Source organism: Martes martes (assembly GCF_963455335.1).
Source record: "Martes martes genome assembly, chromosome: 18".
NCBI lineage: Eukaryota > Metazoa > Chordata > Mammalia > Carnivora > Mustelidae > Martes > Martes martes.
Genome location: NC_137906.1, coordinates 11,766,132 through 11,782,844, shown reverse-complemented (window position 1 = coordinate 11,782,844; position 16,713 = coordinate 11,766,132). Strand labels below are relative to the sequence as shown.

Sequence of the window (16,713 nt, the reverse complement as noted above, 5' to 3'; positions counted from 1 at the left end):
GGTTCCCGGGGCCATCAGGTGCAGAGAGAGGAGATGGTGGTGCCGGGGGCTGGGGAGGGGGTGGGAGTCACTGTGTCATGGGAACAGCGTCTCGGAGTACAGGGATGGAACTTTCTGGAGCTGGGCAATGGTGGCAGCAGCACACCTGTGCAACTGTGCTCCAGAAGCCCACAGCCTCCCTCCCTGGTCCGCAAAGGCTGACCCAGCAGCTGCCTCCAGATCCCCTCCTGGGTCTCACATCTGCAAGCAAGTAATAACCCCAATGTCGGAACAGCCATGGGCGATGAGTGCCCCCACCCCCGATCTTGCCTCCCGCCCCAGGGCTAGAGAGGGTCACAGGGGGAAGGGCAGGGAGTGTCCCTTCTGGAAGGACAGCAAGGCCACCTGGTTTTCTGAATCAAGTCCACTTTATTTGAAACTTTCCACATGCCACAAATTTACATGAAAATACCCATTCAAAATGTCATTTGAAAACAAAATTCAGGAGTGGGCATCACCAGACAGAAAAGAAGGTCTGTGTGGAAAGGCAGGTGACACGTATTTGGTCACTTAGCACCTGGTCACCACATACCGTGAGCCCCCTGGCCAACTCACCCCCCTTCCTTTAAAAACATGCTGAGCTCAACCGCTTCTGGTCGGCCACATACAGACGGGCAGTGGTCGAGGGGGGCCAGGGCCAGGGCCGGACAACCCCCTGCACCACAGCCGTCACGTGGCCGCCACTCCTGCCTCTCGCACTGCAGCCCGCCCACCAGCCTGCTCCGGTGAGCACGGCAGAGGAACCTCCAGCCCACACCGTGAAGACTCCACAGAAAACCATCGCCTCGCCAGCTTTAGCCGAGCAGCCACTTCTGCTGCAAACCGAGCCTCTCCCAGGCAGTGAACGCAGCTCTTGGACCTCACGGCCACGAGCAGCCCTGGGTCTCCCCTATTCCCCTGCCGGCTGGCCCGGAGCAGAGTGCAGCAGGTGCCCAGCCCCCGTGACATGAATGCAAGCTCCCCTCCCGCCCCCCCATGTTTCTGAAACAGCTCTAGAAAGTAATTTAGACGTTCGGGTGACACCATCCAGCCTGTGTCAGTGACCTTAGAGACTCCCGGCGAGAATCCCGCATCCCCAGCACGAACACCTCAAGAGCACCCAAGCTCCTGCCTCGCAATCCCGTCCCCTCCTGTCAAAGTGTGGGGGAGGAGGCTCAGGGCCAAGGCCAAGGGAACTGTCCACCAGTGCCCCCTTCCACGTCTCCATCCGCAATCCGGGATCTCCGCTGAAATCTGCCATCATCAGCCACATGGCATTATCCTCGTTCACAAGCTTCTCATTCCTTATTACTCTTCCTCACGAGGCCTCAGCAACTCTCACGCCCTCCAGAAGCAGACAACGAGGGCTAGACGGAGCAGGAGGCTGCCCGCTGCCCCCATGCCCCCGGAAGAGGTCATGAAAGTGGGTCCCCGGTGGGGTCCCCTTCTAACAAGGTTGGCAGGGGGAGGCTGCAGGATCGTTGCCTTCTTGGCACAGACTCGGGGAGGGCCGCTGGCACAACCAGGATGGCACAGGCTGGTTTCAGACCCTTGAGGGCCAACAGACATCCGGGTCCAGCGGCTCCTGCGGCCCTGCTCCCCCAGCCAGGTCTCCGCCAAGCTTCATCCCCTCAGCCAAGTGGCCTGCAGCTGTGGGTCCTGGCACAGGGGCAGTCAAGGGAAGCTTGCCCCCAACACCCAGCCTTGCAGAGCTGCCCGAGGTGTGTGTATGTGTGGGGGGTCATCCCAGAGCCCATCCTGGGCCCCAGCCACGGGCCTGAGCAGCACGCCCTCCAGCCTGGTGTAGGACATAGGGGCTCAGAGGACAGCTGACAGGCAGGGGGGATAGGATCCGCCCCCCGGGCATATGCCAGAGTGAGGTGTCCTTAAGGCAGCCTCCTTGAGCTAGGAAGTAAACATCCTTGCCCGTGAGAATGAAAAGCCACAGACAGGGAAGCTGCAGGCCTCCGGTCTCTGCAGGCTCCAGGGGCGTCCCTGGGGGAGCACCGTCAGCCCCTCTGACCAGGCTGTATGGAGGTGTGGCAGCCAACACCCCAGGCCACCCAGGGAGGGCAGGGGAAGACCAGCCACGGGGTCGAGGGCAGAGGGGTCTCAGGCGGGAGGAGCAGCCTTGGGGGCGCAGGCAGCTTCGATCTTAACGAAGGGATAAACACCTTGATCTCTCCTCTCCTTCCTCCTCATCCTGCCCACCTGCCCCAGGCTCTTCTCTCTCCCTCGTACACGCACACAAGTGATCATGTGTGGAAACGTGCATGCACACACATGCGCATGCACACCGTGCACGTGCATGAAGCAGACCACACTTACACGCGTGTGCACGTGGATGTACGCACACGCGCAGCCAGCAGTGCTGACCAGGCCCCTCTCGGCAGGCAGCATATGGTCCGCACTTAACAGCCCAGTTCTGCCAATTGGGGACCATTAGGGTGGGTTCTTTTCCCAGCATAAAATGCTGCAGAATATAAATTGCAATTAACACGGCTGCCAAAATAGCACTTAGCGAGAAACAGCTCAGTATTAACATCTGCTGAGTCCCGTCTCGGGGCAGGAGTGGCGGAAGCTCTTGCTCTAGGAGCGGGATGGGGACGCTAAGAATACAAGGTCTGCTGTGCGGGGGTGGCTCTGCACGACACCCCCGCCCCCTCGCCGGCTCAGCCTCGGTGATGGGCCCCTCCCAGCCCTGTTTGGTGGCATCAGTGATGCTGCTGGTTAAGCCCGCTCGCTCATGCAAACAGGCTGCCCAGGCGAGTGCATGAACACACCATCGCAGCCTGGGGGGAAGCTCACTCTCCAGCCAGAGCCCGGGCTGCTCTGGAGGAGAGAAGGGCACCCAGAGCCACCTAGGGTCCTGTGTACCTCGGCCCTGCCGGTCAGGCTGCCACCAGCCACACGCTTGCTCTGAGGGTCAGAAGCGGTCAGCCCCCATACCAGCCCCTTCCTGACCACCCTTGCCTGGGGGGGTTCTCTGGGAACCACATGAAACAGCCCAAAACTGGGGAGGGGAGGTGTGCCTGCCAATTCTCACACCCTCATCTGCAGCCATGGGGCCCTACAGGGACTTCAGCCCCATCTCTCTGGGGCCCAGGACAGCCCGTCCGTCAGCCTCCAAGGCCAGGCAGGGCTCCCAGACCACACCAGGACTTCTAAGGTGAAGGCCATAGGCATTCACCTGTGGGCAGCCTGCAGACCAGTCCCTCTGTTCAGGCTGCAAAGAAGAGCTGGCCACAGCCCGGGGCAGGGAGAAGGAGCGGGGAGACTCACCCCATGCCACCCGTATAGACCCCATCCACTCAGACAGGAGGAGGGACGGGAGGGCAGAGCAGAGCCCCTGGGATGGGCAGGGACTGCCAGACAGACTGTTCCTCCCAGGGCCCTGACCCCGGGACTGTGTGATTCCTGCAGCTCTGTCTGGCTTCCTGGGCCCCCTCAGCCCCTCAGGGTTGGGGCTGCTGAACTACCCGTCCCTCAAGAACCCAGGGAAGGAAAGGCAAGTGAAAAGCCCCGTGGCCACGGACTTGTTCTTTTAGTAGGTAAGCTACAGGACACGCTACATGGAATGGGAGGAGGGGAACAGTCACCACAGACACAAAGTGGGAAGATGGCTGGCTGGGGGCCCCAGAGGAGATGCCAGCCAAGATGGGCACCAGCAGCGTGAGCAGGGCCCGCTGGGCCCTGTGCCCCCAACCCAGAGGGAGATGGAGGCTGGGGGTCCCGGGGAGGCAGCCTCTGCAGGACTGACGTGCCCCTGGCTGGAAGCCACGAACAGTGCCCAGCATCCCCCACAGGCCTCCAGGAGCATCACCGAGAGCGATCAGGCCTGGACCTGGGGTGGAAGGAACCCGATCCCAGCCCCTCGGAAGCCACGAGCCAAGGAGCCGCCAGCGCTGGGCAGAGTCGTGCGGTAGAGAAGGCAGTGGGCTCAGCACAGGGAAAGAGGCCTTGGACACTGGGAGGTCACTCCCCATTTTTGCATTAGCTGCACTGAAATTTTTAAAGTGCTAAATAAAGCTCTAGGAAATGGGATAGTTGGATCACTACTCTGGCTTTAAATGTCCTTTCTAAGTTTTAATGTTTCAAGTGTCTTGAAGCCAGGTATGTAGTTCCCCAGAAACACAGATCTTCATGGAGAGAGGGTCCTAAAGCTGAGTGCCGTGCTGGCTGGACGGCAGGCCTGCCCCAGGCCTCGCCCCACAGTCCCAGCCCCACAGGGGTCCCTGCCCAGCCAGCGGCCTGGAACTTGTCTGACGCCATCTGGCTGGAAATCCGGTGGACACACAATTGGGTTAAAATGTGTCTTCCTGGGAAGGAGAGCCCCAAATCTGAAGCTGCCCACTGCATCGTGCTCCTAGCTGACCCGAAGGAAGGGCCACTTTGGCACGCGATTACCAGCCGTACCCTCGTGTCACCGCGGGAGCGCGTCCACCCCCACACACACAGTCACCCCCACGAGGCCACCCCTCCAGAGCCTGATGCAGGTAGCCAGAAACACACGACACCCTGTGGAGGGTGGAAGTAGCGGCGGGGGACGGCACTGGCGGCCCGTGCTGCTCTGGGGACCCGGTAAGGGACCCTGAGGAGTCAGCGCTCCACGAGGCTGCGAGTCTCAGTTCAGGAACACCCACGCCGGGCCCCGCAGGTCACCCTGACAGCCGGCTCTTCCTCCTCATCCTCCTCATGCTCCGCACAGATGAGACCCAAGCTTCACTGAGCGCCGAGAGAAAGCAACAGGAAGCTTCGGGAGGCCCTGGGAGATGACACGTGTGCAGGATGGCTGGGCAGAGGGGGCATCCTTCCTCTTGGGACCCAGCGGGCCCCGGAGTCCAGCACGGGCAGGCGGTGAGCAGCGGTAGCCAGGCCACACGCCCGGCAGGGCAGTCCTGCTTCCAGGCCCAGGAGACTGGCGGAGGCGACAGCAGCGGGCGGGAGGCTCGGCTGCCGGAAGCAGCTTCGCCCAGCACCAGCTGTCCCTGTCACCACCACAGGTTCGGGGGCTCCTCAGCCACTCTGCTTTTAAATAAGGTGATCTCATCCAGGTGCACCATGGGGACGTCCCGGATGACATTGGTCAGGCCCTCGTGGAGCAGAGGGAAGATGACGACATTCAGCGCGGGCCGCTCGGCCTGGAAACTGAACCAGAGGCAAGCCGTTAGCGGGGCCCTGGCGGTGTGGAGAGAGGAGCTGCCCGCAGCGGGCAAGGCCGCCCCAGCCTGGCCCCCTGGCAGAAATGCGCCTGCGGGCCCCACACACCAAACTCCAGGAGAGGCAGGGAGGGGCCGCTTCTCGGGGACATGGGGCAGGCAGCCATCGGGAGACAGCTGTCGGGAGGCCACCCGCCCAGGGAGACAGAGAGCTGGAGGACAGCCTGTCGGAACAGGCCACAGCATTCCTGCCCAGCAGGGCCTCCTGGGAGCCACCCAAGCCACGCGAAGCCACGCCTCTGGGCACCCGAGGCCCCGCAGCCAGGACAACACCCTCAAGAGGTGGAGGGAGGGGACAGGCAGCCAAAACTGCGTGGCCAGAGGCCACCCTCAAGGGGCACCAACTCCCAAGTCGGGCGAGGCAGTAACCGCCAGGTGCTGCTGGGAGCCTCGAGCCTTCATCCCAACTCGTGACAAGAGGCTGCCAACCTCCCCATCCTCCCCACCCCACAGGGGAAAAGCAGCCCCTGATGCAGCACAGAAGCGTACGGTGGCCATGGAGCATCTCCGGTCACCCTCCCCAGGGCCCTGCAGGGACAGCCTGGGAAGGGGATGCCCTGACCACAGCCCCTCAGGTGATGGGTGGCAGGTTTCAGTGTGTTGCCGCCCACCCCGTGCAGAGGCCAAGAGACGAAACAGAAGCGCCAGCTGCAGGGGCTCCAGGAAGAGGGAGACACACGGGTTCCCAGAGCGCAACAGAAGACGTCCAGCCCCCAGGGTAACTTCTGTCCCATGGTCTCAAAGGACAAGAGATGGGAAGGTGGCCATAGAATAAGGAACCTGGGCATTTGCCAAAACTAAGGCAAGCTCCTTCCAGCCCCACGCCCCCCGGAAGGGATGAGGAAGCCGCAGCCCCGGCCCACCCTGTGGCCTCTAGCGGAGGCCCAGATGGATTTATGACACTTGTAAATGCCAAAAAGGTACTCATAGAGCTAGATGTTTTGGCAATAAAGGCGCCAAGGAAATACCTCCCAGTTCTGAGCTCAGTGCTCTGCTCGCGGGCAGCAGCGTCTATGACCAGAAACCTCGCAGGCAAGTCCTTGCCTGCAAACCTGCTGTGTGATTTACTTGAAACCAAATATTCTCGGATGTGGGACGTGCGTGCAAAGACTCCTCTGCTGCCCGCCCTTCCAGAGGCGAGCGCCACCCCAGGCTCCTCACAAGCTGCTGTCAAGATGCTAAAGGGGAACTGATTTCTCACCCGAAGCCAGGAACGCCTGCCTCGGCTCCCTGCGTGCAGCCCCAGGCGGCTCCAGGTGGCGGCGGGCCAGGGGGCCGAGGAGCCAGGCCAACAGCGCTCAGGACCGCGCACAAGGTCCCCCGGGGCAATGAGTGCAGGTGCCCCCACCACAGTTCAACCCCACCTCCTGCTTGCTGTCCGTTCACACCTGGACCCACCTGGACCCGGACTAAGCTCCCAGAGCACACTCACAGCCGTTTTCTTTGCAAAATCCCTCCCTGGGCTTCCAGAAGCCTGCGCCCTCTCGGCTAAGGCCTCACGGCTCCCACGGCCCGACGGCCAGCAGCATCACCGGAGACATCACACAGCTAGGTGGGCCTCGCCAGAAGCAGAGGGAGAAGCGGTGACAAGTGGGAAGATAGCTCTCATTCACATCCAAGTGCAGGGCTGGGGCTCCCTGGGGGAGGGAAGCCAGGCAGGTGGAAGCGAGTTCCTGGCTGGGTGGGCAGCGGGTGTATCCTGCCTCCTAACTTAGGAACGTGTTAACGGTGTGCTTCTGCATGACTGGAATATAGTTTGAGATTTAAGTAAACAGCCCCAATGAAATAAAACTTACAGCTACCCATGTTTAGAAGCCATTGCAGGCTAGTGACTGGCAGCAGGACGGGTCATCTCTCAGGAACTCTCCCCTGACCAGGGCCAACGGCATTGCTAAGGTAAACACTCAAAGGCTGCAGCGAGTTCAGAGGACAAGAGCCAGGTGTAGGAGGTTCACAGGCTCACCCCCAAGGCCCCAGCCTGAGGCACTTTGACGAGGTCTCCTATCATGCTTCTCAGGCTCATCTACCCCTCCCGCTGTCCTGGGCAGCAATGCAGGCGTAGGATATGCGTCGGGCAGAGCACAAGGCAGGCACCCCGGCCTTCCTGGAACTGCCAGCCGTGGACCTCACCGAGGAGCAGGCGAGCCCCACGCACAGGGGCCTGCTCGCTCCTTCTAAAACCCGGAACCTGCAAGCTCGGCTGCCGGGCTCCCACCAGAGGCAGCGAGAGCTGACCGCAGAGGCAGGGAGGAGACCCCACAAGAAGCAGGTCCACCAGGGGTCTCCACGGACGGGGCAGAAGGCATGTCTTCCTGGAGTGCCTGAGGACAGCAATTAAGAGAAGTTAAACTATGCCTCCGCTCTGCCATTTGTAACGGCTGCACGGGAAAGAGCCACATCGGAGAAAAATCTCTCCCTGAGCTGTTGCCAACTTACCACGGGCGTTTGACGTGCACCGTCACCTATCCCAAAATCTCAGGACCCCAAATACCTCCTCTGAACACTCCTGGGAGCAGAAAAGTTTTGTTTGTTTCTAAATTACTGTTTTGTTTCAAGAGAAAATATGACAGGGGCGCCTGGGTGGCTCAGTCGGTGAAGCGTCTGCCTTCGGCTCCAGTCATGATCTCGGGGTCCCGGGACTGAGTCCTGCACCGGGCTCCCTGCCCAGCTCCCACTGTGTTCACTCACTCTATCTCTCAAATAAATACCTTTTCAAAATCTTTAAAAAAAATAAGAAATAAAAAGCAAGGGGCGCCTGGGTGGCTCAGTTGGTTAAGCCGCTGCCTTCGGCTCAGGTCATGATGCCAGGGTTCTGGGATCGAGCCCCACATTGGGCTCCTTGCTTGGCAGGGAGCCTGCTTCTCTCTCCACCTCTGCCTGCCGCTCTGCCTGCTTGTGTGTGCGCGTGCTCTCTCTGACAAATAAATAAAATCTTTAAAAAAAAAAAAGAGTAAATGTGGCTGGAAATGTGTGCAGGAATGCAGAGCAGGACCCCTGCTCCCAGGGAGAGAGGCCCTGCCCCGCCGCAGCTGGGCCAGCCGCCCATTCTGCCCGCCTCGTCATCCGTGTTCCGCTATCACATGTTAGCCTGAGGTACAGAACACGCTGGTTCTGGACGTGGCTTAGGCAAGGGATCGAAACATACACAATGGGAGTCAGGTTTGTTGCACTTCCTTCCAGTCCTTGACATCTTTCCGTTAAACAAACAATGTGTCCCCCTGGGCCTGACAGAGACAGGGAACCCAGCACTGGCTGGCCTTGGGCAGGCTTCCCCGGACCTCCCGCTCGGCCCTCGGGGCAGCACTCCCACTCAGGCACTCTCCCCTGTGGACACATGTGGAGGCTTCTCTCCACTATTATACTGATAAACATCATGTAAGGGAGTGTAATTATTTCTGCATCTTGAACTATATCCTCAGAAATAAATCCCAGAAATAGGGTTACTGGGTCAAAATGTATGAACACTTTTAATACCTCAAAAGACAAGCCTTCAACAAACTCAGACACCTCTTACGGGCCACAGTGAGAAGCCACCTGACCCACCCACCATAACTGGATCAAGAGAACGTGGTTCCGGAGCAATCAAGACGGAGCATGGCTGGGAAAAGACACCCCCCCCCCCGATCTCCTAGGGCACCTTCATCTCGCAAGTGCACCTTGCAGCTGCCTGCTGCCCTTTCAGAGAAGCCGACAGAAGCAGCCTGAGCGCCATGCTCATCACCACCACAAGCAGACGACATGGGGGCTCAGTAAAGGCATGTCCTCTGGTCACCGTGCCAGAACCAGTCTGGGCCCAACTCCACAGCGAGGGTGGGAACCCGGGACTTCAAGGCCTGCGGGTGTCACGGAACTAGAAAGGGGTCTTGGAGGGGCAGGCTGGGAAGCGGGCCAGAGGCAGAACCGGTTCAATCAGCTACAAAACACCTGCTGGGTGTGCTTCTTTGCCAGAGAAACGAGAAACAACACTGAAGCCGACAGCCTCCTCCCCACAAGATAAAGGTCTTACAGAAAAGCCAAAGCAGTAAGACCAGTGTGAAGAGCCACTCAGGCCGTGATGATGGCCTTCGAGCAGAAAGGCAGACGGTGGCTGGGAAGAAAACAACCTGGAGGTGATAAGGGGACATTTGTCAAAGAGGACACAACCCAGACGCTGCGCCAGGGAGGAGGAGGAGTGCAGGGAGCATCTTCCGAGCTCCCCGACGATCCCGCGGATGCCCAGAGCCCGCCTCAGAGTGGCCTGGAATCACCCCAGACCCCTGCTTCTGCCCACCTATCCTGCCCTCCCGGCCACGGAGGACCCTAGGAGGACTGCTTGCGGTGGGAAAGGTCTCCCGCCCACTAGCCCACGCAGTCACAGCCCACCGTGGGGTACTGGACCCCAGATTTAATCATCGACCAGAAGCCAGGGGCTACAGTCTGGCTCCTTACATTCTCGCCACCCCCACTGGCTGGCGGCTGCTGTGGCTCCCACAGCACCCGGCCCAAGGCCTGTCCACCGCCAGATCCAGCCCTGTGGGCCTCCTGCACAAACGGAGCCAGAACTCGCCAGCCTCCAGGCTCTGAGGGAAGGCCGAGGGTCCCCCTCCCACACACACACCCGGAACCTGCAGAAGCAAAACCCAGTCGGCCTGGTCCTCGTCCGGGTCACATGCGGCTCGGCATTCCAGGTAGGAATGACGAAATGTTCCCAGAAACCCGCTGCAAAAACGTGGCGAGCCGATGCAATTCACGATGGAGCTCAACTGCCCCTGTAACAGCAATTAAGGCCATAAAACAGCGCTAATTCTGTATTTTAAAATCCACTTTCCATTCTAGAGCTCCCAGGGTTCCCCAGACTTAAACAATTAATCGCTCCATCTGTAAACTCTACTCATTTCTAAACATGCTTACAGAACACAAACACAGACAGAGCCGAGCGCATTTTCGGGCCAGGAAGCGGCACATGGGAGAGAGAGGCCCAGAGCCGCATTGCGGCCCAGGCCCAGAGGCTCAGCCCAGGTGCCGGCCAGCAGGGAGCAGGGCAGTGGGCCAGGGCCAAGGAGCCATGCGCGGGGCTCGGGCAGCTCGGGACTTGCAGCAAACCGCCTGCCGGCCTCCCAGGCCCACATTCCTCACCAGCACGAGCCCATGCTAAGAAACACACTCCGGGACGCCTAGGGGAAGGAATTTCCACAGGGCCTCAGAGGCAGAGACCTGACTCTGACTGGCACGGAATGTCTGGCCTGTCCGACCCAAGTCGCGCCTGCTCCCACCCAGGGACGGGGTTCCTGACGTTCCTGGAAAAGGAGGCTATACGGCTCTGAGCCGGGGCCCCCTCAGGGGGGTCAGCGAGAGAGGTCAGTGACAAGTAAATACATATGGTGTGGAAGGACCAGGAATGGACACGGCCGTTGCGGTCACTGGCACCAGGAGGGCCAGCACCTTCTGGAGAGCCCTTGGCCAAGCTTCAGGACCGGCTCGTCCTCAATGCAGCCAATTCCAGCAACAGTCAGGGAGTGCATCAGGGCACAAGTCTCTTCGGCCCCCCAGACTGCTCCCCGAGCGCCCCTGCCATTCTCACGGGGTGCCGCACGATATCCCAGGAGCAGCAGAGGGCCGTGACCTTGCAGGGTGACCACAGCAGTCCGCAATCCTCATGAGGCCAGGCTGTCTGATCTGCAGAAGAAGGCCTCGCCACCACCAAGTAACACGCACCAGGGTGCATACAGGGTGCCCAGTGACGCCACTGCCAGGTTACGGCAGCACGAGGGGCAGGGACTGTGGCTGCGACTTCAGACAGGAGAGCTGATCAGACAGGAAATGACCGGCTCAAAGTTACAGAGCCAGCAGGAGCAGAGGCCATGGCATGAGCCCCACTCCTGGGATCCGAGGGAGAAGGTGGGGCTGACCTTAGCAGGAGGCCATGAAGACCATAGCAAGTTGCTGTCACTTTGCGTAGAACACCACGAAGACTGGAGCGCAGACTCTGCCCTTGCCCAAGCCCCGGGAGCCACGAGGCCTCGCAGGCGGCTTCCAGGAAGGACAGCATCAGAGAAAATCAGAGAGGTAGACAGTCCCTGGGAAGGGCCCTCCGCACTAGGTGCCAGGCCAGGGAACGTGGACAGCAGAGGTGTGGCTCAGTGCGCAGCTCACACAGGAAGCAGCAAAGGGCAGTCCCGCTGCAGAGGGCCACGCGGCCCAGCTCCCACCCTGGACACTGCCTGTACTGAGTGTGACCAGGGCCCAGATGGAAGGCAGCCTGGCGGAGCGGCTGTGCGGTACTCACTCAGCCAGCACAGACAACTCCGGGTTTCTAGACGGACAGCAAATGGAACAGACAGAAGCTGGCTCCGGGCAGGGTGTCTGAGGCCAGGAGGGAAGTGGGGGCGAACACCTGACCCAATGAACTTGAGGTGTTTTCACAGTGGGGGTGGGAACAGGAGGGCGGCAGGCGGAAAGCTTCGTCTTGCTCCCACGAGGGGCCCTGAGAGCTTCCAAAGCCACAGGTGTTGCTGTCCCGTGGCACTGTCCCAGCTCTAGACCCAACAGGAACCTGACAACAGGAACATTGGAAGGACCCCTCCAAACCTAGCACAGGCGAGGCCACAGAGGTCAGAGAAGGGCCCAAAGGTTAAACATTTCGAACTTGAAAGAGCAAAGAACAGAAAATAAGAGCACAAATGCCTGTCAGGATGCCGCCCCTGGCGCTGGACACACCTCGCTGCCACCAGCTACCCTCCCCGCTAAGGAAACTGAGGCAGCCTGCCTAAGGCCAGCCACTTCCTGAGAGGCTGGGCTGGGCGGGGAACCCAGGTCCTAGCGGGACCAGAGCTGCTGGCCTTGGTGCCGACCCACAAGAGCACCACAGCACCACCTAACACAAAGCCACTTGTAGATCAGACGCGTGAGGCCACGGGAAGATGCTGGCCCTGCAGAGAGGGGCCCGCACTGCAGACGTCACAGCAGCCCTGCAGCTGAGTCACTGCCGGGGATAAACCAGATCTCCACACTCCGGGGCGGGGCGGAGGGGGAGCAGCACAACAGCCTGGGGCCAGGCGCTCCTCTCACTCAGTAATTTTCTGAGCCTGAGGCAGGGAAGGAGATAAGAAAAAAGGCCTCAGAGAAGTGAGAAGAGATTCCCGCCTTTCCCTTTGCAAGTTCTCCGCTCGGTGGAATGCGGGCCTACAGGAGAGAAACAAGCGCTCTGCGCAGGGACACGCTGGTTCCTGGGGGGGGGCCGCAGCGCCACCTGCTGGGCACCTCGCAGAAAAGTACCCAGGGCCCCTGCCCAGCACCAAGACTTGGATGGAAGGCCAGCACGTCCCCCACCTGGGGTCCCAAGCTGCCTGGAGCCACCCGGTGCTGCTTCGCAGCCAGGAAAGACCTCTGCATGGCGTGCTGGATGGCCCAGACCCACAGGCACGGCCGCGCCCGAGACAACGGTGGACAGCACAGGCCACCAGGAGGATATCTGCACAAAGGGCGCCAGTGCCTCTCCCACCGGGGTGCATCTCAGCCCTGCCCCCAGCAGCACAGCTGGAGGAGAAACCTGGATCTGGATGCAGTCCTGACAAGCCCATAAGTTTCTTCAGCCCCAAGAGCCTCCCTCAGGACTTGAGGGCTCTGGGTGAGATGCCCGAATGGCTCTGGAGAGCCCCACGCGGCACCTGGCACAGCCCCCTGGAGGGGGCGGGTGCCCGTCTTCCCTCTGGACACAGCCTCCCATCCTGCCTGTGCTGAGGTCCAGGCTGCACTCCTCAGCTGCACATCCCAGAGCCCTGGTTTCCCTGTCTATACACTGGGGCTAACGGCATGTATCTCACAGGGGTTCCAAGAGGCTTGAACAACAGAGGAGTAACAGGGTGCTAGCATGCGAACGGGGTGCTCACATAGCCCCCAGCATCCAAGCAGGGGCCCAGAGCAGAGGCTCCAAGAAGTCTGCCGGAGGAGCACACAAGGGCAGCCACACACAGGGTTCTCGGCACAGCAGGCCAGAGTACACCCTTCATGCCCCACAGCCAGCACCAGGCACTCAGCGGGCCCCACCACAGCCAGGGCCTGTGCCATGTGCTGGAACACAGGGACAGAGGGACTGGTGCAGGAAGTCCACTGAACCAAGGCCAACTCTGGGTCTGGTCTCAGGTACCAGGCCGCCGGTGAGCCCAACACTGAACCTGGCTTGTGCTCAGAGCACAGAGATACTGGGAAGACAGAGCTCTCACACGCCAGTCCTCAAACCTCATTGGCTGACGGGCTGCCAAGCACGTAACGGGGTGTGCTATGCGTCCTAAGAAGGGGGCAGGTGGGTGCAGTCCGAGAGGCCAGAGTGGGGAGCTCTCGGGCCAGCGGGGGCTGCACCTGAGCAGGCCACCAGGATGGGCCGGGAGGACGCAAGCAGGCTACCGGCAGACAAGGTGGGCAGACAGGCACCTTGGGAACAGAACCAGGAGTGAGAAAGAGAAGCTCAGAGCAGGGACCGGCATCTCAGTGCCAAGTCTCATCAGCTGGCCGGAGCGCTGTGTTGAGAAGGGTGCTGAGGATCAGAATGCCAAAGCAGCTTCCTCAGCTGGTGATGCCTACACGGGGAGGGAGACGTTCCAGACCCTCTCGTCACAGCACAATCTCTGTACTGCGTGGTGACCTCAGATGTCCTGTTTCTGAGAAGGCTCACGTGTACACAGTGGGAAAACCCAAAGCTGGTTCCCACGTCTGCAGGAAACTACCCTTCAGGCATGAGAAGCGGCAGGGCCGCTGGCTCTTGGCAACAGGAGGGAGCCAATGGGCCAGTCCAAGCCCCTCTGGACAGAACATGTCCAGCAGGGAGGTGTCAGCTCCCCAAAGCTGGAGCCCCCAAGTGTGGTGACCTACTGCAAGTCAATGAGAGGGACAGAGTACCAACGACTCTTCCCAGAAACTAAAAGGGCAGACCTGGCCCAACATCTTCATCACCGCACCTGAGAAAACCAGCCACCAGCCCAGTGGGCAGAGAACAGGAGGCTGGGGAGAGGACCTGCCCCACACCCCGCTTTCTGGACAGCGAAAGTTCATCCCAAAGCCCTCAAGCCTGGGCGTAGGACAGCCGGCATCTGACTCAGCCCTCTGAAAACTGAGTGCTAGCAGGCATCAGTTCTGTTTGACCCCACGAGGATGCTGAAGTGTCCAGACATGATGGTAAGCATGCCCTGCCCACCACCGGGGCCTCTCCCCAGGCTCCAGAGCCAGAAAACTCAAGTTGAAAAGTGAAGGGAGGGGCATCTGGGTGGCTTAGTGGGTTAAAGCCTCTGCCTTCAGCTCAGGTCATGATCCCAGGGTCCTGGGATCGAGCCCCACATCAGGCTCTCTGCTCAGCAGGGAGCCTGCTTCCCCCCTCTCTGCCTGCCTCTCTGCCTATTTGTGATCTCTCTCTGTCAAGTAAATAAAAATTTTTAAAAATCTTTACAAAAAAAAAAAAAAAGAAAGAAAAGTGAAGGAAGTCAATGATACACACAGTTAGCTATGATGGCCGGACCAGAAACCACGATGACACCCATATAACAGATACGAAACAAAATTTAAAATAATCATTTGCAGACTTATCGACACAAAAATCATCCACGGTGTATTAAATTTTTTAAAAATCAGGGTAGGGGGGGTGCCTGGGTGGCTCAAGTGGGTTAAGCCTCTGCCTTTTGGTCAGGTCATGATCTCAGGGTCCTGGGATCAAGCCCCGCATCAAGCTCTCTGCTCGGCAGGGAGCCTGCTTCCCCCTCTGTCTCTGCCTGCCTCTCTGCCTACTTGTGATCTCTCTCTCTCTGTCAAATAAATAAACAAATAAAATGTTTAAAAAAAAAAATCAGGGTACGGGCATATGGCTGGCTCAGTCGGTAGAGCACACAACTCCCGACCCTGTGGTTGTGAGTTTAAGCCCCATGCTGGGTGTAGAGACTACTCAAAAATAAAATCTTTAAAAAAAAAAATCAGAGGGGGCACCTAGGTGGCTCGGTTGGGCGGCTGCCTTCAGCTCCGGTCATGATCACGGGGTCCTGGGATTGAGCCCCATGTGGGGCTCCCTGCTCCAGGGGAGTCTGCTTCTCCCTCTCCCTCTGCTACTCCCCCTGCTTGTGCTCTGTCTCGCTTTCTCTCTCCTGCTCGCGCTCTCTCTCAAATAAATAATTTTCTTAAAAAAAAAAAAAAATCAGTATAAAACCGCCTGCTAACTGCATCCCAGGTCCTCCAGCCGTGACTCTGCTGAGTAGAACTGTGGGGACCTTTCACTTACAAGTAGCTTGATGCATGTTCTGAATTTTTAGAACTATTATATACACATATGATTTTAACAACCAGGGAAGCGAAAACCTTAGCTAGTAAGCCTTCTCTGGAGAAGTTCATCAGCAAACCACAAAGGCAACAGACTGACATGAAGTCTGTCCGGCAAGGCCACCCAAGCCTTAGAATCCGGAAGACCTCCTGGCCGATGGCTCTTCACCAAACTTTGCAAGCAGCCGGGGCCTCCTCCCCTGCCCCATGGGACACTAAACCAGGGGAGGAAGCAGCGACCCTCTTGGCCGTGTGCTGAAACAAGGCACCGGCCATCAGCTCCTGGGAGCACTGCACTCCTGCGGCCAGCGGCGTTTCTTCACAAGAGGTCTCGAAATGGCCACTGCCCAACCTGCTCAGGTCTCTCCACCAAGCATTCCCCGGACTCATTCACATTCTGAGCGCCCCTGCGTTCCGGCTCCGCCTGCAGGAATGCCACACTCACTAGGGGACAAGGGGACCCTGCTCTGCGGGGAACTGCAGGCAAGGGAGGCCCCCAGCGGAGGGCAGGAGGGAGACCACTGCCCCACGAGGAGCGGGAAGTGTTTTAAATCCACGGCCTTCACCCACGACTGTGCTAGTAACTGCTGCTTCCACGTCTGAACCAAGTACAAAGACAGAAAGAATTCAGAGTTAAAAGATCTTAGCATGGGGCGCCTGGGTGGCTCAGTGGGTTAAAGCCTCTGCCTTCGGCTCAGGTCATGATCCCAGGGTCCTGGGATCAAGCCCCGCATCGGGCTCTCTGCTCTGCAGGGAGCCTGCTTCCTCCACTCTCTCTGCCTGCCTCTCTGCCTACTTGTGATCTGTCAAATAAATAAATAAAATCTTAAAAAAAAAAAAAAAAAAGATCTTAGCATTGGGTTACCGGGTTTGCTCAAGCAGCGGAAGGTACGACTCTTGATCTTGGGGTTGCGAGTTCGAGCCCCATGCTGGGTGTAGAGATTACTGAAAAACAAAGTCTTCAAAAAAAAAAAAAAAAAATCTTAGCATCAACTCTGAGAAAGAGAAAGTAGAACAGGGGCTAGGGGCCCTAACCCCCAGGGGGTAGGGGAGAGGGATGGGGACAGTGTCGGTCTGGGAAGATGGGAAAGTCCAGAGCTGACGGCTACACAACACCGACACTACACAAACATCTCGGAGATACTGCGGACCCCGTGCCTGATGCCACCCTGCAGTGAGCACCACGACAGAGCGAGCCACA

At 59.2% G+C, this 16,713-nt stretch overlaps 1 protein-coding gene across 2 annotated transcripts in view; it reads right to left on the bottom strand.

Moving 5' to 3' along the window:
- Positions 1–397: 397 nt before the first annotated feature.
- Positions 398–16,713, bottom strand: part of FBXL18 (F-box and leucine rich repeat protein 18) — a 41,146-nt gene continuing 24,830 nt past the window's right edge. For both annotated transcript variants that reach the window (XM_080829830.1, XM_080829831.1), the window contains exon 5: positions 398–5,166. In XM_080829830.1, the coding sequence (XP_080685956.1) occupies positions 5,010–5,166 (157 nt within the window). In that variant the 3' untranslated portion in view covers positions 398–5,009. The remainder of the gene's footprint in view (positions 5,167–16,713) is intronic.